The following is a 25,303-nucleotide window of genomic DNA, read 5'->3' as shown; positions in this document are numbered from 1 at the left end:
TAGTTTGTAGCTAAATAATAATTAAAATATGTGAAAAAATTTAATACTTTAATCAAACGTAACATTACATGACTAAGTTAGGCCATGAAAATTGAAAGCATCCCACTATGATGTGACCTTACTATAAAAGAAATGTAATAAATTATAGTTATTCTATGTCAGACAAAAGGAGAAAAAATTGGCTTTTAGACTGGCCAACTTGGTGTCTTGGTCATTTTCAACACATTGAGAATTGGAGGCAATCAACCAATAGTGGAGATTCATATTTGGCTTCATTTTATATCTAGTAGTTTTGCCACAAATGTCTTTATCTTAGGTTCTTCATAGATGATTGCTTTTGAGGTACTGTCAAATAGCCCATAGTTGAATGGACATTGCCCAATTGAGAAGTATATGGGCTCATAAGAAGGTCAATTGAAAATGTAGCAGGCCGTTTATATATGCATACTTACATCTTACCTAATTAAAACATCCAATCTAATTTTTTTAATTAAATTTATGCTTTTTAATACAGTCCCTAAATTTTTTATTTTTAAATAAATTTCACAAGACAAGGGATGCATGGGAAAGCGGATGGCCCTCTACATACTAATCACTACCAAAATTTCAAACTGAATTAAAATATCGTTAACTTGATTCAACCCAATTTCATTCATCAATGACGAGATTTTTCAAAATCCATTAATATGTATTAAATATTAACTTCTTTATTTTCCAATCATAATAGAGGAAATATATACTATATATACTCATAATTGAATGAGTGTGTGGCATGCCATAATAAATAATATATAAATTCAAATAATTAAAAATAAAAAAAAAGGTAGGTAACTAAGTCCAAAATTGATGGGCTTATTTAAGATTCCCTCCCTTCATCGTAAAACAAGTTCCCAAATACAAGGCATCGATTACACCTTAAATAAACCCAAATCATTTCTTCCATTCTTTCATTTCTTTTCAAACACTAACATAGGTACAGTTTTCTTCACCACTTATATATATAGGTTGAATATTTTTATGGCATTGCATTGAAAGGATTTTGGCGCTTTTTGGTTAGGGCGATGAAGAAGATACTTGGGAGCTCGAGAGCCGCCATTGCGACCACCCTTTTTTGCTTACTGTTGTTGTGGTTTCATACGATGAGCCTCAGCATGTCGTCGATTTCCAGGATAAACAACATCATTGCAGCCACGTCCTCCCCCACCGATACCTTCAACAATAATCAAGGTACCATAAAATTAAAACTTCATAATCCTTGTTGAGAAATGTAAATGAAATTTCTGAGCGATTCAAGTTTGATTTGAAAATGAGTTTGAATTCAATTTGGTGAATAAGCTAAAATCAAATGTTTTAATATTTTTGATAAAATTATTATTGTGTTAGAGTTTAGGGATTGAGAGCTGTATGAAGAAAATACATATTGATATTTACCCCTTAAAAATACCGATGATATAAGCCAAGGTTAAGTAAGCGGAAGTGTAGGAGTTCAAAATTGGTTTGAAGGTTAGATAATGAAATTTAACCGAGTTGATCACCATTCAAACTCCATTATATTTGATGCCTGGCTGGATTGCTGTTTCTAGTTCTACCAACCGCACAAGCTTCCATATCCTTTGACCTCTTCACCTCTTTGCATTATTGCATTAATTTATGCTCTGTTTGTTGGGATGCTTAATATATCACTAACAACTGCCCACATCCATTTACAAAACTACTTTTGATTTTAATCTCCAAACATACCTTTTTATTACACTCATTAATCAAGTATTTATAACAATTTAAATTTATGCTGTTATTTTTTTAATAAATTAACATTTTAGATAAAACATAAAATTATTTTCTAAACAGTAAAATGCATTATTCATGGGTTAGGTTAGTTGCCCAAACCCAAAAGTCTGCTCAAAATTTAAGAGAGTTTACACAAAAATATTAGGCCCGAAAAATATATTTGGGAAAAAAAATAAGGCATCGCTTAAAATGTGGGTTGGAATCGGGCTCAAATATTTGAGGCCCGAGCCTGGTCCGTTTTTAAATATGTTATGTTATTTTTATATATTATGTAATTTATAATACAAAAATTAAATCTAGAGTAGTACATAATACTAGTATGACATAAACATTAAAAATTGTTAAGGTGACTATATATAAAATTTTAATAAAAAATGAAATTTTTAAAAATAATATGGGCAGACTTAAAATGGGTTGGAATTAGCCATTTACAAATATAAGTGAGTTTGGGCAAAATTTTAAGCTAATATTTCAGAACAGACCAAACTTGAGCAAATATAAAGTATGTTAATATCGTGCACTGACTCAACCCATAACACCTCTATTTGGCTGGATTAGAACGAATCCAAACTTAAAATTTTTTAAAATTAATCTATAATATTATGGTTTAACCCCGTCTCATAAATAACCCTAGTATAAAATTTACTAGCCCATAACTTTTCAAATTTACAAGATCAAAATCAAGTAATAAATATGGGTTAATGGTTTCAAGCTTGGGAAAATTTGTAATTTAATTAATTTAAAATTTCAATAAAAAAATGTAGTTGGCAAGTACTTGTTAAAGAATATTTTTTGTTACTAATAACATATCATTGGCCAACATATTTGCATTTTACTAATACAAATTATTTTTTTATTTGTATTATTCGTCAACTCTTTATTCCTTCGCAACAGAAACACGTGTTCAAATACGAACTGTGGCAAGTCAGCAGAACCACCAACTTCTTCCACATGGCGTTCTTCCAATGAGTTACCAATTCAGCTGCAACCGTACCTATCTTCGCTATGATCTCTGCACGATCGACGGCTTGACTGTCTTGGACCCCACAACCTCTACATTCTTTACCATGGACCCCACTAGCCCCGTCCACGTGGAGAAAATCAGGCCCTACCCAAGAAAATACGAAGACTACATCATGGGCCAAATCAAAGAGCTTAATCTAGTATCGGGCCCATCAAGCCCACAATGCACGATCCGGCACGAGTCTCCGGCCATTGTATTCAGTGCGGGAGGGTACACTGGAAACTTATTCCATGCTTTCAATGATGGATTGATCCCCCTCTTCATCACCGCAAGCTCCTTCTACCCTGACGGTGATTTCATCATCGTGGTCTCGGAGTTCCATGATTGGTGGCAAAGTAAGTATGCAGAAATACTTAAGGTTCTTAGCAAACACCCGATTGTTGCCCTCGAAAAGGATAACGCCACTCACTGTTTTCCTTCAGCCACTCTAGGGCTCATAGCACATGGTTTCATGACTATAGACCCAACGCTAATCCCAACCTCAAAAACACTGATGCATTTCCGGGATCTCCTAGAAAAAGCCTATACCCAAAATCCTATTCTACCCTCTCCTCCCCTTGATCCAAAACCCGAACGCCGGCCACGCCTCGTTTTAACATGTCGAGGCAACGATGTGTCATCACGAAGGATACTAAATCAAGATGAAGTGATTCAAGTAATGAAAGAAATAGGGTTCGACGTTATCGTGTTCCAACCAAACCGTTACACATCCCTTAGCGAGGCATATGCAATGTTGAATTCAAGTCACGTGATGGTTGGAGTGCACGGCGCGGCCCTCACGCATGCATTGTTCCTTCGGCCAAGGTCAGTGTTCATGCAAGTGGTACCGATCGGGACTGAATGGGCAGCAGATGCGTTTTACGGGAGAATAGCTAAAGGGTTAAATGTGAATTACTTGGAATATAAAATAAGGGTCGAAGAAAGTAGCTTAATGGAAAAGTATGGGAAAGATAATGTGTTGTTAAAAGATCCATCAGCAGTTCAAAAGAAAGGGTGGCCAACTGAGATAATGGACATTTATTTGAAGCAACAAAATGTGAAGCTTGATTTGGTAAGGTTTAGAAAAAGCTTGAAGAGTGCTTATTTAATGGCAAAGAAGTTTATGCATAAGGAAAGATAGTTCATTCTTTTATCATAGAGATCCAATTATAGGAGAACACCATTTGTGTTTATATGCAAAGTTTGTATTTTGATCTCAATTTGTGTTAATTTTGCGTTCATTGACGACAGCTTGTATATGCTTCCGTTTTTATTTTGAAATTTTATGTCTTTTTTTTTTAATTTTTAAGATTATAACCAAATTGACAAAAAATGTAAACATTGAAGGGGAAATTTGTTGAACTTTTTAGAATAGGACCCAATTGACATATTACGTAAATTGTTAAGGGCTAAAACTATTATAATACCAATCAAATAAGGCTACATCAACATTTCATTTGGTGACTAAAGGTATTTTAATGAGGAGTGGCTAAAACAAGAAATTTAACAAATAGAAGTGACTAAAACATGAAATTCAACTAACTAGAGTGACTAAAATAATAAATTTTTAAAATGGGTGATCAAAATAGGAACACGGATAAACTCGGGTGACTATTTGAGTACCTATGTATCATTATTGAATTATTGATACGGGCAAGGATGGGTTTTTATTTTTTGGTTAAAATGTATAATTATAAATTTAGTCCCCTTTTAATTTTATTCTTTTAATCTCTTTGTTAAATAGTTCAATTTAGTTCTTTTTAACCTCTTTGTCAACACAAATTTTCTAAATTATACAAAGTTCAATTAAAATATTATATTGTATTAAATGAATTTTGTTCAAATTCATCTAATTATATATCCAAATTCTTTCTAAACTTAACCTTAAAATGATTTTTGTTAACTATTAATTGTTTTGAATTTTATTAAATATTTTTATAAATTTTAATAATGTTTTAAAACTTTATATATATTTTTTAAAATAAATCTTTTTATAATTAAAAAAAAAACTACGTTTCAACCTAGACACTATCTAAGCTCATTCCAAAAAAAAAAGATATTTTTTTTAAAATGATTTTTTTGGCTAATGTGGCAGTTGTTGTGATGCTGTCACATCATCAACTGTCCACGTCAACATTATTTACAGCCACGTCAGTAAGATAACGCTGAAAGATTATTAAAGAGCATTTTAAATGAAATATAAAAACACTTGATTGAGTGTAAAAAATTACGAGAGTTTAATTATTATTTTTTGAAATAATTCGAGGACTATCTAAGGGTGAATTTAGATGTACAATGCGTTTACCTGCGGTTAGTGTAAAAACAGCAGTGGCGATGAGATTAGATACTGTAGTGATACTATAGCGTGAGACAAAACATAAGCTAAACGTACCGCACCGCACTGCACCCAATCGCCCATCCAAACCCACCCTAAATCTTTTTTCAAAAAAATAAATATTTTACTTCAATATATTTTACAAATTTAATTCTAATAAAAAAATTAGTAAAAAAATCAAGAATTGTAAAAGTTAACCTAAGAGAAACTAACATAATTGAATTCTTAACTATTTTTAGCATATCAAAATATCTACACTGCTATGTACATAAAAGGAAAACATTTACTTTTAAAAAAAAAGAAAGTATTTATTAAGGGCTTCAAATTATTAACAAAATATTAAATTTCAATGGCGGTCCCTTTATTTTATTAGATTATATAAAACTGTCAAATTTTAATACTGATTATTATAATATGTTCAAATTTGAGATTTAACCTTTATACTTTAATTTTTAACAAAATTTTAACATTTCAAAATTTATAATATTATTAGTTAGTCTAAATATTTTATTATAATTATATATAAGCCTTCTTTTTTATGACAAGTGGCCACGTTTTTTTAATATAAAAATAATCAAATTTCAATTTCAAATCCTATATTATGCTTAAATTTTAGATTTGCTATTTATATTTTAATTTTTTGCTATAACAACGCTTATAATGTCATTAGTTAATCTAAATACTTTATTTTGATTAAAATGATGATACAAATTTTAAGAATTGTTACTACTATTAAAAAAAATTTTAAGTTCATTATAATGTCATTTTTTTGTCACATGGCTACCAACTGAGAATTTAAAAAAAATAGAAAGTCAAACGAGCAAATTTAACAGAAAAACTATAAAGTGTTAACAATTAGATCTAGATTTTTAAATTCAAAAAAGTAAAGAGAACAAATTCTTGAAAATAAAAGCATGAGAACTAAATTTCAAATATACAAAGAATATAAAAACTTGAAACATGTTTTAACCTTTAAATTTTAACTATATAATTTAACCCAAAAATAATTAATCCACCCACAAGGTGTGGGTCAAGAACCATACTATTAATAATAAAACTTCACCAATTCAAAAGTAAGTGAAATTTAATTAATAGATTTGAATGTTATGAAAAAGAAGAAGAAGAAGAAGAAGCGATATTTAGTCTCTAAAGATTCTTGATTTTTTTTTCTTTTTTCTTTTTTCATGAGTCCCAAAACTTGGCAATTTGTTCAGGGCGTTGCCCCCTTAGAAATGGGAAATTTTCTCTTTAATCCCTCAAAAATTTATAAAATTTCAGTTCATATATGGTAAACTTATACTTTGACTCTTAAGAATAATAAAATTATGATATAGTCCTTTATAAAAAAAACAATAAAATTATAAACTAAGACAATGAAAATAATTATATTTTAGCTCTCATAAAACCTATAATTTAACTTTGGCCCCAAAATATTTCTAGCTTCGCCCTACTTGATCACAAAACTTAGATTTTGTTAAGATGTTTTCACATGGCTTTATGAGATTTTGTCACAACAATACCTAATTTTTAAATATATATATACATAAATGCAAAGAACTTAAAAAAATAAAATAAGATATAAAAAAATTAAAAAAAAATAGGTGATGATGTGACACAATCTCAGAATGTCGCATCAAACATTAAAAAAAATTCAAGTTAGTGACTAAAGTGGGGAAAAACTATCAAGTTCTTGAACTAATGTGAACAAAAAAAGTTCAAGGACTAATGCAGGAAATGTTACTAAGCCTAGGGACTAAATGTTAATTTATCCCAAAAACAATATTAGTTGATTTATTCCAAAAAGCAATACTAATTGTAAATTGACCAAGAAAAATTACTAAGTTTAAGGGTTAAATGTTATTTTATCCCGAATAATAATATCATTTGTAAATTTGATAACTACTATAGCATCCAAATCAAATGACACCAAAAACGTGGAGGTAAAATGATATATATAGTGTTAAATTATAATTTTGGTCCCTACACTTGAGATTAATTCCTAAATTTTGATTTGATATAATTTAATTATAAATTGTTGACACCGTTAATTAATTTAGCATTGAATCGAATTACATCAAAAATAGGACCGGAAGGAAAATACATATGTCAAATTAACATTTTGATTCTTACTAAAATTAAAATTTAATCTTTATACATTAAATTGACATAATTTAATCTTATTAATTAATATAAATTTTTGGCCCGTTAAGTTGACATGTAATTTCTTTTATTGATTTAAGTTGTTTTGCTAGAATATTTTAAAACACATTTAAGCATTCGACTCATGTAAAATGTTGTTTAAAAACTTCACATTAGCATTTTATTGAAAATAATTAATGGTATTAACAAATTGTACTAAATCATAACAATATAAAAATACAAAGATTAAATTACGTAAATTAAAAATACAATGACTAAATATAAAATTTTAGCATAATAGAAGGACTAAAACCAGAATTTGGCCATACATAAATAAAATAGCAGGTTTCTGGGCTTTGACACTTTCGTTACAAAAAATTGAAACCGTGAAAACCAGATTGTCAGCCTCTTTTTTCTCGTTTGTATCGATGGAGTCCAAGCTACTTGAGCTGCCATTTTCTTCCATTTTCAACCAAAATGCTGCAAAATCTTCCTCACCCATTTCTCATTTTACACCTAGAAATGCTTTCAAAGTTATGGCAACGAGTTTCGGTGCAAATGTTTATCGCTCTCTTGGAATTTCCCATTCTTCTTCTTCAAACATAAGGTCAGAACATCAAATATATACATGTTTTTTTTTTCTTTTGAAATCTGGGTACTTGTTTTTCTTTCTTGGGTATATGATTTTGTTCATTCGTTATGGAATTTGTTGATTAAGTTTAGCTAATAAGGAAGTGGTAAGTGGAGGGTGGATATTGTTGAAGGCAATGGTAAAGATCTTAAAAGGAGTCCATTTAAGCTTCTATCATTATTATTATTATTATTTTTTTTTTGCTTAGGGAAGATAGAGATGAAAATTGCTTAATCCAAATGTTATGGAAAAATGAAATTTAAGGTGGTTTTTGAAACTTATTATTCGATCAAAAGATTTTTCCATCTTTTCCCCCTTTATCCCAAGCAAAGACTGCCCTTTGTCCGTTGAAATTTGTACTTTGAAGTTTGGGAAATCCATATGAACATATTGCATAAGGGAGAGCTTTGTGATTGTTCATTCCTTTTTGTTGCATCCAGTGTTTGATTAAGTTAAAAGTAATTTTTTTTTGTTACATTGGAAATAAATCCTAAAATTTATGGTTTAGAATTACTTTATTTGTTTGTTTGTATATCAATTAGAGATAAAACGAGGTAAATTTAGCTGAAGATAGTAAAATTTTCTTTGGGATACTATGGTTACTTGTAATGCATATGCTTGCATTCTTTTCATACAGATTTTCAAAGAAGCCAAGGGTGGATGAGAGTGAGAACCTTACTCTCAACAGTATAAGACAGTCCTTAATTCGACAAGAAGATAGCATAATATTTAGCCTTTTGGAGAGAGCTCAGTACTGTTATAACCCAGACACATATAAGCAAGATTCATTCTCCATGGATGGATTTCATGGGTCTTTGTCTTTGGTTGAGTTCATGGTTCGGGAAACCGAAAGGCTCCATGCTCAGGTAGTGTTCTCTATGTGGAGAAGATGTTAGGTAAACAGATTAAATCATGTATACAACATTCTGATGATTTTTCTATGTGAATAGGTTGGCAGATATAAAAGTCCTGATGAACACCCTTTCTTCCCATCATATCTACCCGAGCCAATGCTTCCACCTTTGCAATATCCAAAGGTCAGACTTTTAGATGTTAACATATGAATAATTGGAAGTGACTCACGATTTCTTAATCAGTAATGATCCTACTTTATAATACTTCCTACTTTTAAGGTGTGGGCATGCTTAAAGTATGTAAAACAACAAAAGAAAAAAAGCCAAAGTTTGATATTCCATGTTAGCCAACCATATGACTTGAAGCTTTAGTTTGATAGGTTCATGTTAACACTAATATTTAACATATAATTAATTGGAAGCGACTCTTGTTTCTTTTTCATCAATGATCTACTCTTAAGCTGTGGGTATGCTTAAAGTTATGTAAAACAATAAACAAATGCCAAAGTTTGATATTCCATGATAGTCAACCATATGACCTAAAACTTTAGTTTGATAGGTTCCGGTTAACACTCATATTTCATCCTTGCACTTCCCATCTCTTGTGATCCCACTAAGTTTTGCAAGCCGTTACTTAACCAGCCTTGCATTTACAATATGCTGTAATTTATTTTTACATGACTGGGGTACTGGAATTCACAATTTGGTTCATAAGAAGTAAACGCTTCATAAAAGTTAGCATTGTGGATTTGGTAAACTACAGCCAACAATATAGTATCGTGCATCAAACATTTTATCTAGCAAAATCAGCAACACATGTTTCCCATGAGCATGCTAATTATACAGGAAATTCTGCTCTGTATACATTGTTAATTGTGCATCATGGTTTAGAACTTGATGAGAAGTAATGTTTTTGTTTCAGTTCAATGTTTCATCGCCTAATGCCAGCATATCGTGCCTCACTAAATCCTTGACTGATATCATCACTTTGATGAGTATTTCTATTCATAACTTTTGCCTAAGCTTGAATTACACTAATAAACTAGTCCTACATTAAAAATCTTAACTGATTCAACATACTGAGCTGCCATTGGATCTTTTAAATATCTTGATACCTTATTGACTGTCAAGGTTGTGTTGCAGGACATATCGTTAACCATTGGACATTTCTTTTGTTTGATACTAGGTTTTGCATCACTGTGCTGCTTCAATTAACATAAACAATAAGGTTTGGAATATGTATTTTGCAGAGCTTCTACCAAGATTGGTAGAAGCTGGAGATGATGGTAATTGTGGGTCTACTGCTGTATGTGATACAATGTGCTTGCAGGTATGCCTTTAAGCAATTGTTCCTTTCATCAATTCTTAGCTGCTCTTACCTGGATTTAAATTGTGAATCATTGTTCATCGATAACATTCAAACAGTATAGAAGATGGGATATTTTATTGTAACCTCCTTTCTCTTTCCTCTTAGGGAGGGTGGAATAGTTTAGAATTTCCTTTAGTTTTCATCATAAGTCTCCTTTGTTTACTTTGTTCCTATTATAATTTTAGCCCCTTTTATTTCCTCCCAGGGAGGCTTCTATTTATCTTTACATGTTAAAGGAATTTTGTTTTGGAAACCTTGGTTATTTTTCAACTTTTCCCCTTACAGGCGCTTTCAAAAAGAATTCACTATGGAAAATTTGTAGCAGAGGCGAAATTTCGAGAATCACCTAAAACTTATGAGGATGCCATTAGAGCAAAGGTGAAGTTCCTTTCACATTTATCCTACTTCATCCTTTTTGTTTAGGCTGCTTCATATTCGTAATTAACAGATTTTCTTCCTTTCCTCTTTGCCTACGGAACTGCACCTAACAGGACCGGTCTCGATTGATGGAGTTGCTAACATACGAAACAGTGGAAACAGCAGTGAAAAAGAGAGTAGATATGAAAACGAAAACATATGGTCAAGAGCTAAACTTTCAACTGAATGGTGTTGCAGCAGTTCCAGATCCTGTGTACAAAATCGAGCCAAGTTTAGTAGCTGATCTCTACGGAGATTGGATCATGCCCTTAACAAAGGAAGTTCAAGTTGAATACTTGTTGCGACGGTTGGACTAATGTAAAGTTTCCCTCACAACTGACCAAGGGAAGGGGAAACCAAAGGGTGTATGAACATCACTACCTTTTACATGTTAAACTACAGAATTTCAGTTTTCTAATTTATAGCACAGCTTTCCAAATACCCAGTAATGTTCTTCATCAAGAAGGCGAAGGGTTCGAATCCGGAAAAAGAACTCGTCCCTCCTATGTGATCATCTAACAGCAATGTGAGCTTCAAGCTTGTGTTAGTAATACGTTCATTTGAGTTCAGGAAGGGCAGCTTTTCTTTTTTGTAAACTCATTTTAGTTTGATTTACATAGTGTTTAAAACTTTCTTCTAAAACAATGGTTGTCATTGTCAACTTTTGAGCTGGAAAATGAATGAATCTTGATCCTACCATGTGCAGCTCTCATGTTTTAATCATAGCTTAATTATATTATAATATTAGAGCATAATTATTAAGCTTCTTGCACATAAAAAAGATTAAAATTGGAGAACTTTTACAATCTTCTGTCAATCACACTGTCATCTTTCCTTTTTTTCTTTCCAATTTTCAACCTTTTTGGCTGCTGAGAGAAGTGACTGAAGTAGTGACTTTGAAGTGTTCGTGTCCCACAAAATAAATTCATTTAAGGACAGTTCTGTAATTTTAATAGATTATCTCCAGAAATAGAAAAAAAATATTTTTTAAATGGGATAATTGGTACAAATTAACAGAAAATTTTTCAAATAGAAGAAAATCTGGAAAAAGACAACAGATTAGCACTGTCACCGTCATTTTTCAAATGACATAAACACCCTTGACAAAAATTTAAATGGTCGAGAATCCCAACCCAGAAGACAGCCGCTTTTTTGTTTCATCTTCTTCAATGTACAGCTAGCATATGAATATTTGTCTGTTGCTTTTGGGATTTGTTCCTTCACCTTTAGCTTTTCTTTCGTTTAACTCACTGAGCAAAAGAGGGAAAGCTTTGCTCTTTTGGTGAGAGGCAGAGACAAGGAGAAAATGGAGAAAGCATTAACTAAAGTCGGGAGCTTGAAAGTTGGTGGGTTATGGATCTCAAAGAAAGCTAAGGAAGAGTTCTCTAACATCACTGCAGATCTGACTGTAAGTAAAGTAATCTTCTTTTTTGGGTTTCTTTTTTTGCTTTTTTCTTCTTTGTATTAGTATTTTGGTTTATGGATTTTGTAATGTGGGTTGATAAAAGGATAACCTTTTGATAGTATATGGAATTGTTAGGTAATGCAAGATCTGTGGGGTTTTACTTTTAAGCAAAAAAGTACTGATTTCAGAGATGGGGTTATGAACTAAACATGAACGTATTTGTAAAAAAATAAAATGTTTGGCTGAGATGAAAATGTATTTTTGTGATAAGATTTATGTGTAGGACATTCATTTCTTCATTTCAGATGATAAAGATTGCATTTTGTCTTGGAAGATAGTATTGCAAGTGATTTGATTTTTGCTTAATTTCTTGTACTTCTGTGGGATTCCCCCCGATTTCAAATTATCATATATGTTTGTCTTATACATGTGGAAACATTTCAAATTGATTCTAGAGTTTTAGGACAAAGGTTTGGTTCAACAATGGATGTTTTTAAGTATCGTCCTTTCATTGCATTAGCATTACTGTAGTTATCTAGTACCAAAAGACCACCTTAGACCTGATGTTTAAATTAGTTTTATCTTATCAGTATATAGTTGGGAAAAGCCACCACTGAGTTCAACTTTTAAAGAAGAGTACTAATGCTAATAGACATTGAAACATGATTTCGAATGTCCATTTGTATATTTATAGTTCATGCTCCTTTACCTTTCAGTTTCTCTGAAATGTTAATTTCTGCAGACTTTCTCAAACACCGTTGAAGAGAAGGCAAAATGGGTTTTCAACAAACTGAAAGGTACAGAATTATTTTATATGCGTACTCATTTTTTGCTTGTATTAGTCAGCGTGACGAAGCATAGACTGAGTAGCGAGTAAGTGCGTATTTTTCAGTTAAGGAGAGTGGCAGATACTTACTTTTTTGTGGTCTTCAAATGCTTTGCAATGCCTACTATTTCTGGCCCCTACCTTGCTTCATTAAAGGAGATTCCGAGCATGAGTCCTTCCCTCCCATTCAGCTATTATAAGGGAAAAAAGAAAGGGTTTGCCGTCGAAAATCACCATGTCTTGAAAATTTCAGTTCCTAACCCCTTCATGAACACTGATATGAGAAATATGAACAAATCTAGTGTGGTAGTCAACTGTCAAATAGTTGCATTATCTCCACTCCTGTGATGTTCAGTTTGTGGTTAAAATCCTCCTCCGGCTTGCTTCAGCTCCTTGTTCTTCAATATGAAAAAGAAATTTCTGTCAGTGGCCTTTCTTTTGCATGATGTGTTATTGATTGAATATTTCGTTCAAGAACAATATTATGCATGACTTTGTTCTGCTTGCTTTCCTGAATATATTGCACGAAATAACTAGTTCTTTCCTACAGGAAAGCCAACGAAAAGCTTGCCAGATCTCCTTCAAGAGTACAACTTACCGCCGGGCCTCTTTCCCCAGAATGTTATCTGTTACGAATTCGATGAAACCAAGGCGAAGCTGATTGTTTACATGTCCTCTCCGTGTGAGGTCAGCTTCAAGGATTCCTCGGTCATAAGATACGCAACACGTGTGAAGGGGACTCTCCTTCGGGGAAAGCTGACAGGCATCGAGGGAATGAAGACAAAGGTCCTAGTTTGGGTTAAAGTGACAAGTGTGGCGGTTGAAGGCTATAAATCAGACAAGGTGTGGTTTACTGCTGGAGTTAAGAAGTCAAGGCCAAAAGATGCTTATGAAACACCCAGGGATGCTGTTAGAGTTGAAGAATTTTGAGCACATATTATTCATCACTGCTTATTTATTTGGAGGGGGTATAGGGCACAACTATTATATTTATAATTTTGGGTTTACTGCTTAAATAGCTTTGGATGGTTTACTAGTAATGTTTCAAAGGACTCCTTTTTCATTTTGCTTCAAACGAAACCAATTTCATTCATCTAGTCTCTGCTCAAACAAGTTGGCTGTTATTTCTAACTGCTCAAATTCTAGTTATAGTCCTTTTACTATGATTTAGTTTCTTTAATTTGACATAATTTGAGTTAACAAGGATTCTTCTTTTAAAAAAATATAGTAATATTTAGCCTCTAAACTTGGTTTTTTTTTTTAGTCCACATCAATCTTAGGATTTGACAAGTTTTTTTCAATTTAGCCCTTGAACTTAATTACATTATAGTATGATTACATAACACTATTAAGATTATAACATGTTACTCAAAATTTTAAAAAAATATTTAAAAATTCATTATAATATTATAATAGTTTTTTTAAAAGATTTTCTAAATTTTTTTTTAAAGTTTCAAAGTGCCACATCATCATACCTTAACGAAATTCAACTTCAAAGCCCTAATTAAAAGAAAAAACTATGAAATTCCGAATCTAACGTGAACCAAAATTTAAGGACGAAGTTAGAAAAAGTTACCAAATTCAGAAACTAAATGTTAATTTATCCCAAAAAAAACACATTTAAGCATTTTAATGACATTAATCTCAAATTTTAGCATGGTATAGGGATCAAAATCATAATTTGACCTTTCTGATTCTCATATTTGAAGACCTAAAACGGATACATGGAAAGGGTTTTCACCACGGATGTCCCCATTGCCAGTAAAAGCTGCTATGGCTTCAATAATTCAATAGCTATAAGCTTTGGTTTCTGATACATAAAAACTTGGTTGCCTATTGCCTACTGATAAATGAATTTATTTTAAATGATTGATGTGCCAAATTAGCGGAGAAAGAATACATGTTAAATATGAATTCAACGTTTGATCTTTTGCTACTATGATGAATTTGCCCATACCTCACGAAATCACAAAGAAACTCCGGTTGATTCGCGGACAATCTCGTATATTGCTATTATGTTCTCGATAGCCAACAAGAAAATGATACACCATTCCAAGAGATCCGACCGTCTATTTTGGATAACTTCCTGAAGGAAATGAATATTGTGCTGCAATAAACAAAATAAAAAGCTTCAGTTTAGACTCCTAAAGATTGTTACATATAGGGAAGAAAATGCACCATCATTTTACCACACAAGACTATCACATGTAATGCAATAACCGCTAAATCAAAGTGGCAATCAGTTCCAAAACTTTAATATACGAAAAATTATTTTGAAAATAAAAGCTTCAAGGTCACACAAAGCTCTAGACAGATAGTTGTGGAGGGAGCCGCACCTTTGAGCACTTCAGCCTATTGAATAAATTATAATTCCTTACTCTCTTTTTTTTGTATAAGAATATATTATAATTCAGCATCTAAACCCTTAAATATTTCGGTTTATCTAACTTTGAATTCAAAGAAAATTCAGTTGTTTTCTCAGTCATACCTATACATTTTGTTTCCTGGGGAACAATCTAGTTTCTTTATCTATATGCCTATAACTTATAACCCATCATTTCTTAGTATGAAAAATATTCTCTTTGAAATTCAACCTGGAACTGAATTACTATGAGTGTTATTGGAACACATGGTTACCTCTACAAATTTTAGCTTGAAATCTAGATTCCCTAAGCGTTGTGTCACCTCATACTCCTCCCGAAGGTACTCATATATTTGAGCATACTTTGCTTCTCTCCAAGCAATTTCTGATCTGGACAATGGGAAGAATCACAAAAATATCGAATATCAGGTGCTCACAAATCTAACTCATGCATCTAATGCTCAGTCATTCAATGTTTAACAAGAAATGAATGTTGCCTGTATTCATTTCATTATTCAAGTGTATTCACCTTGCTGAAATCATGCAATAAAGGTTCTCTGAGAAACTTTTTTATAAATAAGAAGATATATAACCAACGTTCGAGATGCTTCATAAAAACAGTTGAATGATCAAGGATAAACAATCCACAAATATCTCCTTTGTGTTCCCACCACCTTTCCGAAGGAGAAAAGAAAAGGGAAGGAGAGGGGAAAAAACTGGGAAATAGTTCGCATAAACATAGACACCTAATAAAACAATCAACTTAGTAGCTAGATTTCTCACATCACCCTTTAATGACTGCAAAGCAAATACAGTGCAATGATTCATCTAAAACATTAAATAAAATAATAAAGAAAAGAAACAGAGAGCAAACTCCCGACTTGGAATGTAAAGTATAGAAAATATCTTGTCACACAATAAAGCATTGTGTAAAACAAGTACAGGTGCCAGAGGTCTTACCTCTCGAAAAGACCAACTTTAAGAATTACATCAGCCAAATTTGAATTAGCTTTTCCAACAAGTTTAATGAGCTTTGTCCTATCCATTGTGAAAGTTCCTGTCTTTTCCATTGCACGATTTATATTGGCAAACTCTTCAACCATACCATCAACCTGAGGTACGTGTAGAGAGACTATATTCAGGTCCCCATAGAAAATAACTTGCACTATCACAGCTTTTAAAGCCTTGAATTTGGAACAAGCAGTATTGTAGTCAAAATTTAAATAAATACCTTCTTTCCTGACTATAAATGCTTCATGCAAATTAATTGAAATACCTGTGAAACAAAATAATCCAATGTTATGCTTTGACCAAGAACACTTCCAATAATGCGGATACTATCAGTGTCCAAAGTTTTGACAACAATGTAGTCTGGTCCTCCCTGCATATCCTTAGCCAAGAGTGACTGCTCTTTTACACAGTAATCTAATCCAAAAGATCAAACAGACATCATATTAGTTTGTGATCAGCATGCAAACTACAGGATAATCTAAATTCATAACCCTAGTTGTGAGAAAAGTTATATAGGGCAGAAAGAGGACAAATCCCTTATATATGAACACAGTTTTTACTCAAAAACTTCATGTGGTTTGCTAGATTAGCATACAGTAGTAATATCCTATAGCAGATAGTTTAGGTGTCACTTGAGCAACTTGAACCAAAGTACTTAAAAATACGCCCAACAGTCCACCTTTACTTTCGGTAACACTAACCTTGATTGTTTATGGACATGAGCCTCCATTGCTAATGATATAAATACAAGGGAAAGAAATTTCGAGGCATATGAAAATTTATATGATACTAAATGTAACCCCACCCCCACAAAAAGGAATTTACCATCTCTCGTCATTTCTGGAAGCAATCCAGAAGCATGTCTCTGAACTATTTCGAGGTAGCTCTCAACTTCACGGTCCTCAATGTTAAACAAGACAGCAGAACCATACTGAAAAATGACCATGTAACGGCAGCTACTGACTTTGTCATTCATTCCAAGTGCCTAAACCATAGAGGTGTTAGAGAAAAGAAGTACAATCGAACAACAAAGACAAAGGGCATTCGCAGAATTGGCAGTTTAATACAAAAATAGTACAACTCAACATGTTACTCAACTCAAAACATTCTTAACATGTGCTTGACACTAAAGATAAACGGTAGCCCGAGGAATGAACTTAGGATGCTAAAATAAGAACCATAATCAAACTTATATCTCAACAAGGAAAAGAAATACTGTCACAAGCCTATACAATGAAAAGGAAGTTCCTTATCAAATTCGACTTAATCATTGCTAGTGCTACAAACTGTTCCTTCTAATAATTTCCTCAAAGATCAAGAAAATGGTGCCCAGCAAAATTAACTAGGTACGAACAAGTTAAATTGAAGTTGAAGAACTAAATTAACTTGTTAAACATCTTACAGTAACGCCTGGAGGGAAATCACAATATCTGAGAGCAATATAGTTTGATGAACGAGAAGAAGGAGGTACGATGTTGCTTAAATTCTCAGCTTGCATACTCTTCAAATCGATACTGCCAAAACCAAAACCAAATTGTAACAAGAAAAAAGGCAAACGATATATCAAAAATTAAAAATTAAAAATCTTATCTTCGAATCAAATTTGAAACATGGAATATCATAAAGCAAACCTGGTACAAAGGAAATAAGCTTTGATGGGAATCTTGCCAATTTCCTCTTCTTCTTCTTCTTGTGAAACAAACCCATGATTTTGTTGGGAAAAATAAGGAGACCCATTTTCAGAATCGCTAGGATAAATGGGAAGTTGAGATGGGAGAGCTGAGAATGGTCTTGCAAGAAGAAAACAGAAAGCAGGGCTTGAAGAAAGGGATAAGAAAAGAGGTTTGGGAGGAAGAGAAGGGAAGGAGGTTTTGGTTAAGTGGGTGAAGAGAAGCGAAGCAGCTGCTCTCCATCTACCCATTCACTGGAAGCACAAGGAATGGGTTTTGTTATGCTTAGATAGATTGCATACAAAAGCTTTCTTCCACGATCGATTCATCGACTTTCTTTCATTTCTCTCCAACTGAATTTGTGGTGTCCGACCACATACAATATTATAATTTATTGAGTTAATTGTGTAGGACAGCCTCAAACTATGAACATCATTTTAAATTGGTCCCTAAACTTTAAATTATTAATATTACGTAATCAGATCCTTCATTATTAAAACTATTAATTTAACCATTAAATGATACATCAAATCTAATGTAGCTAAATTTAAAATAAAAATTTTAAATAAAGAGAATGTTGTTGCATAATTTTTAAAAGTAAAAAAAAAACAAACAAAAAATAAAAGAAGACTTATGTAAAAGCTTTGAAAATCTCAAAACTAATAATTTGAAGAAAAATAAATGAATAATTTTAGTAAGAAAAATATTTGAACAAGAACATGGAAAACATCAAAGAAAGAAGATTAATTTAATGTTATAGTTTTTTATTTTAGTTCCAAATTTCAAATTTTAATTTGAATTATTTTAGGGAATTAAAATTCAAGCACTGATGTTGAGACCAAAAAATTCTTATGATGTCGCTATTAAAGAAGTAATTTTTAACTAAACATTGACTACCTTCAAACCATACCATTATTAAAGATTAATACACAAATGTAGCTCACATATTCAACCAATCAAAGCATGTTTAAATCGAAACGTATATATGAATAAAGCAAGGTGCGAGTTTGATATCATCAATTTTGGTTTTTAACTAAACTATGTAATAGCTATACATTGAAAAGGCTGTATAGTTTATTTCCTCCTCAATTACAATTATCACAAAAATCATAATATATATATATATAATAAATAAACAACGTGCAAATATATGTTCATTATTGTCATTATTAGCAAGAAAGCAAAGAAATCGGTTCAAATATATTAGAATTTATATTGAATTCTGAATTTAAGAATGTTGAGTTTCAATTGAAGCATGAAAATTTAAAATCACCCAAATTAAACAATAAAATAAAATATAAACCCTAAAATTTTGAACCAAAAAGATTTTAATGCATGTATGATTGAAACACCAAATTCATATATTAAACTCATACAACTTTTTTTAAAAAAAACTAACTTAAAAATAATAGAGAGCTAATTCGTTCTCAATGATTCAACATGATGGAATCGTGAAATAAAACTTAATAAATCAGAATCTGTCATGTTAAATAAATCAAGAACCAAACTAGATACGAAAGCGTACCTGAATTAATTGATTTCTTGAAATCTACGAATCTTGCGGTTTTAATCTTCCAAATTAGCACACAAGTAATATAGAAACGGTGACTCTCTCTTTTCTAAAGATGAGATATTAGAAAAGTTACTTATGTATAATTTGGGATTATAACCCTAATACATAACTTCTGCATATTAATCCTAATTTCTAATAAACCAATTAGAAATTAGAAATTAGTTACTAGGGTATCTACACATATTTGATCCATAACCCAATAAACCTTAACTAAATTAGATCACTTTTAATTTGGGTTATTCTTTTATGATAGTAAATAATAACATGTAATTACTCTTATTATTATTATTATTATTATATATGTAATGTCTATATTTTTCAACCGTTTTAAACAAAAAAAAAATCATATTTGGTATTTATATTGAATCTCAATTAAATTTAGAGTTTAACTAGATTAAACTTTAAAGAAGGGGCAACATTTTCCGAACACAATTTTCTCCATTCATGTAATTCAAACATGAGATTTTATTAAGTGTCATATAAAATACTATTCACGTATAATAAAATTATTTTAAAGTTGAAGTAATTTTATTTTTGTTTTGGAGAAAAATATTAAATTAAAATTTTATATAAATTTTCAGTACTTAACTTTTATATTGTTTAGTACTCTATTAGAGTTAATTTAATAATATCATTTTTTTTATTTGATATATTTTTTAAACATTTTTTTTATTTTAACAATTACTAGATTTTATATCCACAATATTTATGTATTCTACTTTTTTTTGTCGTGATATAGGTAGGAACCCGCTTGCAGATGCCCATTTTTCACGCAAGATCAATGTACAAAATCTCTCGAGGCAGTGACCAAAAATTCAAAGTTGTAAACCCAATATAAAATTATAAATACTGTATTAGCTGCAGAAGATGGTTACTTAAAGCAAAATAATGAATTTAAGGTATTTGAGTCATTTAATAAATAATGTAAGATTAAAGATTAAAAGAGGTGAAAAATTAAATAGGATTAAAATGATTTTTTTTTTGTAAAGTTTTTTTTTTGACGAATGATGAAATCTATTAATTCGAGAAGCAATTAAACTGCTACAAAAGAAGAAAAAATCACTGTACAGTAACTTTAAGCTATACAACAAATTAACTAATGATACCTCAAGAAGCACAAACTAAAGCATTAACAAGGCCAGCTCTATTGATTGGTCTTTCTCCTAAACGAGCCTGCACAATCTCTTTAATTTGCACCAAGACAGAATCTTCAGTCAAGAAAGATGCACCAAAATACCTCTTGTTCCTCTGTATCCATATCACATACAAATATGCATTCCAAGAAAGCTTGAGTATAGCAACAAGCAAGGACTTTCACTTTCACTTTAACTTTCAATGTTGCTCAAGCTAACCCGTGTGACCAAAAATTCCCATTAAGGAAGTAGGAAAGTCACGATCGTGTGACTAAGCCACACACCCTTGTGGTTGAGAAACACGACCGTGTGACTGAGGTACACGCCCGTGTGGTTGAGAAATACAGCCGTACGACTAAGGTACACGCTCGTGTGAAAAATGAAAAATTCCTCAAACAGAGGTCACACGGCCATATGGTTAACCCGTGTAACCCACTCTAGACTGTGTGACACAAAAGTAACCTAATTCCTACAGCAGTACACAACTGTGTGAATCGTCTATGTGTGGTACACGCCTGTTGGCTGCCCGTGTGGCCCCGGAACCACACTAAAATAAACTGAAAATCGTGAAATTTACAATCAAATCAATCCCTAACCACTTTAATTTCAGAAACACACTTGAAATTGTGATTCCAAGCACCAACGAATGATTGGAACGTCTCAATTCCATCGATTCTGAAAACTTATTAAACAATATAATAATTTATAAGCATTCATCCAAATTGGTACTGATGAATCAACTAAAACAATTAACCTAAAACTTAGAGAAAAGCAATAAAGCAATACTAATACTTACTCTATTCCGCACTTAACAATTGAACACACAAATCCTCTAATGAAGCGACCGACACCAAGACTTTAATGCACGACCAAAATGACAAAAAACTACAGAACCTTGATACTCTAATAATGACGCACGGATAACCAAAGAACGAAAGAATAAAAACACTAAGAAAGAAGAAAAACAAATTAAAAATTGAAATAGAAAATTTTGAAGAAGAAAACAAATGTGAGAGAAAGATGGGGACATGAGAGAAAGAAAGTAAATTGAAAAAAAATGTGAAGACAATTTTGGAAATTCTATTTTATTATTTATTTTTAAAAAAATAAATTCCAAAAAAATAAATAATATCTAATTTGTTAAAACCTTTCAGGATTTAAATACATACATTTTTAAAGAATTCAAACAAAAAAAATGCTTAAAAAGAATAATTCCCACATTGCACACATGTGAACTCAAACTCCAGACCAAAGGCTAGGCTCATTCTGACACTAAAACGCAAAAATCAACTTAACAGTCCCACCGAACTACTAACCCAACCAACTAACCTAAATAATTCTAACCACAATTTCGGGGCGTTAAACATAGACACCATACATTGGCAATCATTGTGTCTCCCACTAAGTAACCAACCGAATTTATTGTAACCAAACCAGAATCAAAACCAATTAATTGCTAACCAACCACTGAAATTTCCAAATTCTCACAATTGAGTTCGCCAAACTAGCGGTTCCTTATAATTAACTTTTACATCGTCCTAATTCTGGACCTTAATGAAATACGGATGTGACACTCTCATTTCGAATTACAGCAAAATTTTCAGGAACAGAAGCCTGAGCAGTGCCTACACCATCTTGCTTAACTCTCCAAACTTTCTCCCCATTCTTCTTAGGACAAAGCTTACCAAAATAAATGAAAGACCAACACTGTAAACAATGCATCGATATCCATGGCACTTCAACTCCAATATAAACGAAGGAACCATCACACAATTCAACATTAATAAAACGAGGGAGTTCAAAATCAACAGAAATCTCAACACACACCTTTGCATAGGCAAGACGTTGTTGCAAAGTTGTGATATTATCCATGTAAAGTGGAGTACTAAGAGTACTTGCAGTGTAGCTAAGCCCCTTTTAAGTAAAAAGCTCCAAAGGGGCTCAGCTTAATTGAACCCAAATCGACATGCTATCAAATGAGAAATCCAATCTTTGGAGATTGGACTCGCACTTCCTATAGACCATCGATTTGTTCTGAATGTGCCAAGGGCCATGATCCAATATCCAATCTCATGCAATAGAAGAAAAAAATTCAAAGACAAACAGATTGCTACCTGTTATCTTGATTTCAACAACCCCCGTTTACACAAAATCATATCAACCAACTTCTATAGAGATCCAAAATTGGGAGGCCACCTAAGAAATTGAGCCACCAACGAGTGTTGCCACTTCCGAATCCCTTCGTCAAACACCTCGGCTGGATGTTTGACAATAACAGAACCACCATGAACTTTCAGCGGAAAAAACTCCAAAGTTTGCTCAGATGACGAATAAAAAAGCTTCCTCTAATCTAGAGCTTGCAAAGAGGACATTACACAAAATCAAAGCTGAAAAGCAGCAAAAAAAAAACACAAAATCAACAAGAAAATTGAAGAAAAATCAAGCTAGAAAACCTATAAAACAACGAGAAACAAAGAGAATTCTCGCGTGCCAGAAGCCTGCTAATGTGCATCAAGAGAATTCTCTTAACATGTGCCTCTTTCCCTCAATATAATTTTTTTATTTTTTTTGTAATGTTAATAAATTTTTGCCTTTAAAATTGCACTATAATCGAAATTTTTTCGGTTAATTCGGTTAGTTAATCGAATTACCCGAATCACCTGAATTAACCGAATTACCCGAATTAACCGAATTGAATCACTACATAATTAAAAGCATTACATAAGTCTTTGAATCACTAACATTACATAAGTCTTGAAATTAACACATAATTGAAATGTGAGCCTTTAATATTCTCCATTTGTATCCATTTCTTCTCTCCAAAAGATCTCCATTTGCATTAAACCTACAAAAAAAAAAACATGTGCAAAAATTTAGCATATAATAGAAATATACGCATTTAAAAAAAATCAAATAATATAAACAAACGAATAGATTATAAGTTAACAAGAATAAAATTTTTATTTTTATTTATTAAATTATTTGTAATTTTTATGATTGGGTTGGGTTGGGTTGGATACTTGGGTTTGGATTAGGTTTAGGTGAATAGTGGGCCTATTTATATATTATAATTTTATTTATTAAATTTTTCAGTTAAACCGAAAAAATTGATTAACCGACCGGTTTAGAACCGAATTAACTATTAACCGACTCCCGACTGAAAAAATTCGATTAACCGACCGATTAACCGAATTTTTTTGGTTTTACCCGAATTTCGCACACCCCTACTCCCACCACAACATCTTAAAGGCCAATTCAACTTCTCTATCAGTGTTCTCGAATTGATCCTTACGAGCTAACAAAAACCAACATAAAATTTTAAATATGATAGTAATTTGAACTAAAACATGACATTAACATAGGTAAGATAATCAAATTATGCTAAATTAAATAATAGTGGCTAAATCTATAAACTGAATTTAATACAATACAAAATCATAATTTCAGCGATAATTTCTTTCTTTAGAAATTGCCGATATATCTTGGTATGCTCTCTTTATGTTTGGTGGATGTGCCTATAAACATTGGTATTTTTTTTCCTTTTTTGCTCCATTTCCATTTTGAGTTTCGCCTACTACTTGCCACCTTCTCCCTCCTCTCTGCTTCCAACTATTTGGATGGGAGAGGGAAAAGCTTTGTTGTTCCTCATCACTGTTATCTTCTTATTGCACAAGTTAAGACATTTTTTGAGTGGAGGGCCTAGGCAGCAACCAACCTCTTTTGATAGGGCCAGTTCTCCCTTCGATGGGGTTCGTTTTTCTTTCTTTGTTTCCCTTTTTTATATTGGGTTGGGGTTTGGTTGTTATTTCTGATAAAAAGAAACAGGACTAGCCGGGAGAAATTGAGTGTGTGACCGGGAATTTTCACGCAGTTGAGAGGAATCTTGTCTCAAGTCATCATCGCCTCTGCCTATGGGGCCGATTCCTTGCTCACTCATATTCTTGGTGATTAAGTGCCAACTTCCACCTATAATCTCTGCCATATAGGTTCCTCAAGACAAAGTTGTTTCCTTTTCAAGGTCGTGTCGCTTCATCTCTGTGCAGTTTGCGTGAAATGCAAAAGGGGTTGCCTGCTTTGGCTTTGTTTCCAATAGGTGATGTTCTGGTTTATGCAGCCTTCGAACTAGTTCTTTAAGAGTCACTCTATGGGTTCTTTGATTAGGGTGGGTTTAAGGGCGGCCGACCCCCACCTCCCCTATTTTTAAAACTTTCAATATTTTAAAATTTCTCAATCAACTTTTAAAAATGTTAATTGGGTTTGTCCAAAATTTTTATAAATGATCATTAAACCTCTAAAACTTTTAAATTTTTTTTTTATAAAATTTAATAAGCCCTCAAACTTAATGTTAAAATCTATCACGGGATAAATTTATATAGTTATATTCAACTCTACTTTATACAATTTTTTTCTAATGAAAAAAACTATAGTTTAAAATTAATTACGATAAATGTTATCAGTTTTTCCAATCAAAATATGAACTGAAAGGCTAAGACTTAGTTTGGTTTGTTTTATTGAAAATTTTAAAACAAATGAAAAAAATTAAGAAATAAAAAAAATTATTTTCAGTGTTTTCTTATTTTAAATTTGATGAATTGACAACAAACACAAAAATATTCATTTTTTTTAACAATTTAAAAATATCATATCTTTTCAAATCCATATAAATTTAAAATATAAAAATAAATAAAAAAATTCCCCGGAGCCAAGAAATTTGGTGGGGATAAAGTTAGAATCTTGTTAAGGTTATGAGTTGAAGTGGATAACTAACTTTAAAAATTAAAACTCAT

General features: G+C 31.9%; 4 protein-coding genes across 7 annotated transcripts; 3 read left to right on the top strand and 1 right to left on the bottom strand.

Moving 5' to 3' along the window:
- The first annotated feature begins 889 nt into the window (after window positions 1-889).
- LOC107919046 (xylan glycosyltransferase MUCI21) lies at window positions 890-4,041 on the top strand. The gene is made up of 3 exons (XM_016848577.2): window positions 890-973; window positions 1,058-1,227; window positions 2,683-4,041. Exons 2-3 carry the CDS (start codon window positions 1,062-1,064, stop codon window positions 3,930-3,932), a joined length of 1,416 nt encoding a protein of 471 aa, XP_016704066.1. The 5' UTR covers window positions 890-973; window positions 1,058-1,061; the 3' UTR covers window positions 3,933-4,041.
- Window positions 4,042-7,617: 3,576 nt separating this feature from the next.
- Window positions 7,618-11,232, top strand: LOC107919865 (chorismate mutase 3, chloroplastic). Its single transcript, XM_016849268.2, has 6 exons — window positions 7,618-7,872; window positions 8,534-8,762; window positions 8,847-8,933; window positions 9,937-10,080; window positions 10,405-10,497; window positions 10,611-11,232. The coding sequence occupies exons 1-6, from the start codon at window positions 7,694-7,696 to the stop codon at window positions 10,851-10,853; spliced, it is 975 nt and encodes a 324-aa protein (XP_016704757.2). The 5' UTR covers window positions 7,618-7,693; the 3' UTR covers window positions 10,854-11,232.
- A 453-nt stretch (window positions 11,233-11,685) lies between these two features.
- LOC107919866 (uncharacterized protein At5g01610) lies at window positions 11,686-13,860 on the top strand. Its single transcript, XM_016849269.2, has 3 exons — window positions 11,686-11,944; window positions 12,684-12,738; window positions 13,318-13,860. The coding sequence occupies exons 1-3, from the start codon at window positions 11,843-11,845 to the stop codon at window positions 13,695-13,697; spliced, it is 537 nt and encodes a 178-aa protein (XP_016704758.1). The 5' UTR covers window positions 11,686-11,842; the 3' UTR covers window positions 13,698-13,860.
- Window positions 12,605-18,175, bottom strand: LOC107919863 (protein RETARDED ROOT GROWTH, mitochondrial). Of its 4 annotated transcripts, XM_016849265.2 has the most exons (8): window positions 17,772-18,175; window positions 17,543-17,654; window positions 16,966-17,125; window positions 16,406-16,554; window positions 16,090-16,241; window positions 15,405-15,519; window positions 14,725-14,874; window positions 12,605-13,165 (listed from the first exon to the last, which is right to left on the bottom strand). In XM_016849265.2, exons 1-7 carry the CDS (start codon window positions 18,059-18,061, stop codon window positions 14,734-14,736), a joined length of 1,119 nt encoding a protein of 372 aa, XP_016704754.1. In that variant the 5' UTR covers window positions 18,062-18,175; the 3' UTR covers window positions 12,605-13,165; window positions 14,725-14,733. The 4 variants fall into 4 exon arrangements, 3 of the variants coding, with proteins under 3 accessions (XP_016704754.1, XP_016704753.1, XP_016704755.1); XR_001690468.2 differs by lacking the exon at window positions 15,405-15,519; XM_016849264.2 differs by lacking the exon at window positions 12,605-13,165 and having other exon boundaries at window positions 14,433-14,874; window positions 17,772-18,174.
- Window positions 18,176-25,303: the final 7,128 nt, after the last annotated feature.

Source organism: Gossypium hirsutum, chromosome D13 (assembly GCF_007990345.1).
Source record: "Gossypium hirsutum isolate 1008001.06 chromosome D13, Gossypium_hirsutum_v2.1, whole genome shotgun sequence".
NCBI lineage: Eukaryota > Viridiplantae > Streptophyta > Magnoliopsida > Malvales > Malvaceae > Gossypium > Gossypium hirsutum.
The sequence above is the reverse complement of the archived record's forward strand: the minus strand, read 5'-3'. Positions and strand labels throughout refer to the sequence as shown.

What these genes read in the sequence shown, in the direction of transcription:
- LOC107919046 (XM_016848577.2), top strand. Translation starts at nt 1,062, where the DNA reads ATGAAGAAGATACTTGGGAGCTCGAGAGCCGCCATTGCGACCACCCTT. An exon ending in TACCTTCAACAATAATCAAG is followed by an intron (nt 1,228 to 2,682) that starts GTACCATAAAAT and finishes CCTTCGCAACAG; the next exon opens with AAACACGTGTTCAAATACGA.
- LOC107919865 (XM_016849268.2), top strand. Translation starts at nt 7,694, where the DNA reads ATGGAGTCCAAGCTACTTGAGCTGCCATTTTCTTCCATTTTCAACCAA. An exon ending in TCTTCTTCTTCAAACATAAG is followed by an intron (nt 7,873 to 8,533) that starts GTCAGAACATCA and finishes CTTTTCATACAG; the next exon opens with ATTTTCAAAGAAGCCAAGGG. An exon ending in GTGATACAATGTGCTTGCAG is followed by an intron (nt 10,081 to 10,404) that starts GTATGCCTTTAA and finishes TTCCCCTTACAG; the next exon opens with GCGCTTTCAAAAAGAATTCA.
- LOC107919866 (XM_016849269.2), top strand. Translation starts at nt 11,843, where the DNA reads ATGGAGAAAGCATTAACTAAAGTCGGGAGCTTGAAAGTTGGTGGGTTA. An exon ending in ACATCACTGCAGATCTGACT is followed by an intron (nt 11,945 to 12,683) that starts GTAAGTAAAGTA and finishes TAATTTCTGCAG; the next exon opens with ACTTTCTCAAACACCGTTGA. An exon ending in GGTTTTCAACAAACTGAAAG is followed by an intron (nt 12,739 to 13,317) that starts GTACAGAATTAT and finishes TCTTTCCTACAG; the next exon opens with GAAAGCCAACGAAAAGCTTG.
- LOC107919863 (XM_016849265.2), bottom strand. Translation starts at nt 18,061, where the DNA reads ATGGGTAGATGGAGAGCAGCTGCTTCGCTTCTCTTCACCCACTTAACC. An exon ending in ATTTCCCTCCAGGCGTTACT is followed by an intron (nt 17,126 to 17,542) that starts GTAAGATGTTTA and finishes TCTATGGTTTAG; the next exon opens with GCACTTGGAATGAATGACAA. An exon ending in TCCAGAAATGACGAGAGATG is followed by an intron (nt 16,555 to 16,965) that starts GTAAATTCCTTT and finishes CTTTTGGATTAG; the next exon opens with ATTACTGTGTAAAAGAGCAG.